Genomic DNA, 3,706 nt, shown 5'->3' on the forward strand with positions numbered 1-3,706 from the left:
GGATGAACCTTGAAAACATTATGCTACGTTAAATAAGCCAGACACAAAAGGAGAAATATTGTATGATTCCACTTACGTGGAATATCTTGACTAGCAAATTCATAGAGGTAGAAAGCAGATTGGAGGATATGAGGAGATAGGGGAAGGGGCGGGGGGTAGGGGCGTGAAAGAGGAGTTATTGCTTAATGCGTAGAGTTTCTCTTTTGGGTGATAAAAATTTTGGAAATGGATAGTGGTGATGGTTGCAAAATATTGTGAATTTAGGTCATGCCACTAAAATGTACAATGAAAAATGGTGTTATATATATTTTACCACAACGAAAGTAAAAAAAAAAAATCACATTTGCAACATCACCCATCACATTTTACAGCCCTTATAATATTCATAGATCTAACTATAATACAGCCCAGGTGTCTCTCTAATATAGGGACTATATTATACAAGAGTTGAGGGTCTGTCTCTGGTGATATCATTGACTAAGAATCCATTCTTTTCTCTGGGATCCAGAATTTAAATATCGGCTTCTGAATTTAGGTTTTGTGTCCTTTCTCCCGAAGAATCTTCACTGAATGTTGACTCAAAAAGAGCAAGAACAGACTTCTTGAAAACCTTTCTGAAGTTCTCCCCAGTAAATAGGTAGAGTGTGGGAGAAAAGACAGTATTGAAAGAAGTAGTTATCACTGTGAGTATCAGAGTCAACTGGAAAAGTAGTGATCTGTCCTTAGTGAGAATTAAACCTTGGTATACATGGTAGGGCATCCAACACACAAAGAAAGAGATAACGGCAGTCATCATGACTTTGAAGGGCTTGTTGGATTTGAAGAGGCTCCTCTCTTTCATCTTTTTGGCTACTCTTTCATAACAAAAGGTGATGATGAGGAAAGGCAGAAGGAAGCCCAGCAAGAAGCGGCTGCTGAAACAGGCTACATGAATCCATTTTCTTAACGTTTGCATCTTTTTGCCTTCCCAGTTAGTAGACACAGCATAGTTATTCTGGCAGGTCACTCTTCCTTTATGGTCATGATGTACCTCCCTGAAAACCACATAGGGCATGCTGAGGGCAGTGGCAAATATCCAGACTCCCAAGATGATGCTGGAAACCCAGCGTGGGGTTCGGTGCAGCTGTGACCACACCGGGTGAAGAGCGAGAAGATAACGATCAATGCTGATGGCTGAGAGGAAGAAAACAGAGGCAAACATCCCTGCAGACAAAATGCTATTGAAGACCTTGCATGTGGCCATTCCAAAGCTCCAGTGATTTTCCTGAAGGTAGGAGATGGCCAGAAATGGCAAAAATAATGTTGAAATAAAATAAGAGAGAATGAGATGAAAATATAAGAGAGTATTAACAGTCTTTTTCATTTTGAATTTTAGCACCCATAGGTAGAAACCGTTGGTGATAGTGCCAATTAAAAATGATGTGAACAAAAGAAGTGCAACAATCACTTTTGAGGCAGATGTTGGAATGTGAATGCTGTTTCTTATTGAAGTAGAGACATTGAGCAGGTAATCATTAGAGTTGATCAGATCCATAATTGGAATGAGAAACTGAAAATAACAACAAAAAAGAAGCAAAAGAAATGGTTAAATATAGAAATTAATATAGTAATTTTTGCATATTCATAGTCAAAATGACAATATTTTTAAAATGACAAACAATATTTTTACAATAATGCAAATCAGATATTTTTCTTTTATTTTGTGTGAGGAATTAAGATCAGATTAATTTGGGCATCAAAAATAGAAATACTACAGATGCAATGAAATTAACGTGAAATAGAAATAAGTTTGGAATATTCTCACTTCGTTAAGTAATTAATTTAGGCAGCTAAAAATATCCTATTTAGGGAATTCTCTGGCAATCCAGTGGTTAGGACTACACTCTTCCACTGCATGGGGCACGAGTTTTATCCCAGGTCGGATAATTAAGATCCCTTGTGGGACTTCCCTGGTGGTGCAGTGGTTGAGAGTCCACCTGCCGATGCAGGGGACACGGGTAAAAAAGATCCCATGTGCCACCTTGGCTCAGCCAAAAAAACCCCCAAAAACTTCTATTTAGACATTAACCAGAAGTCTGACCCTTCTTGATGGGCACAGATTCTTGAATAAGTCAGTGAAGAATCAGTTTTACTTGACTAAGACTTGGTCAAGGCAATGTTAATAGCGAAATTGAATAACAAAAATGACAACAATGGCTGTAAGTTAGTAATCATAGGGAGCTATAATTAGATTTCTCCCATGAGCTAATTATATATAGTAAATGCTATTACCTAGTATCCTAACACTCAGCACATAACAGTAAGAACTGATATTCATATAGGAGCCCTTCGGCACCGTAATATTGTGAAGTACCTTCAAAATCATCAATGAAAGAGGAAAGTGTATGGTAGAATATAGCAGTAGTTCTTTCTTACTTGGGGAGGGGAAAGACAGAGAGGAGTCAAGGAACTGATATTTATCCAGTACTTGTTGTATGCAGAAAACTTCATATAAAAATAATTTCTTTTTTTCCATACAAAGGCAAATGTTTAAACAGAGGAGAAAGTGAGGCTTACAGGGGTTAAATTTCATATTCAACATCTCCCACCATACCTCCACTGTGGCAGGTGGAGAACCCAATAAATGTTTTATGTTACTTCTTTGAAAACTGGTAATTCATGTGTAGTGTATTTTGATAACGCTCCATGAAATGGAGTATTTGATCATCCAAAATATCCCATTTCTTGAATAACTGCTCCTATAGTATTGAAAATATAAATGTGAGAATATTTTGGAAAATAGCTATTATAACAGAGTCACATCAACAAACTGTTTTCTGATAAATTGGATAAAGCAATGGAAATCACTAATGATTTTTTTCACTAATCAAAAACATCCTAAGAATATACAGAGAGAAGAAATAAAATAATTGCTATTGAAACCATAACAACCTTAATTCTGCTGGCTAAGGGAGTTACAAAAATTTCCCCCGAAGTAGAAAAATGGTTCTCTTCAGGAAGATATCTTGGTAGTCTGTTTGGGAATAAAAAGTGAAGTTTGGGGACATGGAATGGATAGGCAATGATGAGCGAAAGAGTGGGAGCCCAAGGAAGAGGCTGGGTGAAGGTCCTGGGACCATGAGAAGAGGGGGAGGAGGGAGGATGGTCTTCAGAGAGGGGCCCCAGGAAAACACAGCAGGAGGCAAGGCTTGCAGAGGAGGAAGGGTCAATGAGATATTGAGAAGCAGAGATGACACGGGATTTAAAATAAGGAATGTCTAATATTTAATTTGAATCCATTTGTTATGGTTTGACATAGTGTAATGTCTCCCTTAACCTCATTAATCACAACTTCTTGTGTTGGTGGTTGCTCTGGGGAATGGAAAGAAAAGAGCTTGTGTTCCCAATTTGGGAAGGAGTAGGATGGAGAGAAGAGGCCAGTAGCGGGAGGTGAGATGTTAATGAGATGATATGGTGGAAACTGTATAGACATTGGGGCTTGAGTAGACAAGGAGAAACAAAATCGCACGGAGGATTTCTGATACTGTGTGTGTATGGCCTGTGTGTGTCTATTTGTGTGTGTATATGTGTGTGCGTGTGTGTGTGTGTCTGTAGTCTGTCCATATATCTGTGGTGCATTTGTGTGTATGTAGGTGCATATATGGTGTGTGTCTCTGTGGCGTGTGTGTATCTCTAGTGTGTGTATAAATTCATGGGGTGTGTGTGG

General features: G+C 38.4%; 1 protein-coding gene across 1 annotated transcript; it reads right to left on the reverse strand.

Moving 5' to 3' along the window:
- Positions 1-511: 511 nt before the first annotated feature.
- Positions 512-1,534, reverse strand: GPR33 (G protein-coupled receptor 33). The gene has a single exon (XM_030854438.2). It carries the CDS (start codon positions 1,532-1,534, stop codon positions 512-514), a length of 1,023 nt encoding a protein of 340 aa, XP_030710298.1.
- Between the last annotated feature and the right edge of the window lie 2,172 nt (positions 1,535-3,706).

The sequence above is a fragment of the Globicephala melas genome, chromosome 2 (assembly GCF_963455315.2).
Source record: "Globicephala melas chromosome 2, mGloMel1.2, whole genome shotgun sequence".
Taxonomy (NCBI): domain Eukaryota; kingdom Metazoa; phylum Chordata; class Mammalia; order Artiodactyla; family Delphinidae; genus Globicephala; species Globicephala melas.

What these genes read in the sequence shown, in the direction of transcription:
- GPR33 (XM_030854438.2), bottom strand. Translation starts at nt 1,534, where the DNA reads ATGGATCTGATCAACTCTAATGATTACCTGCTCAATGTCTCTACTTCA.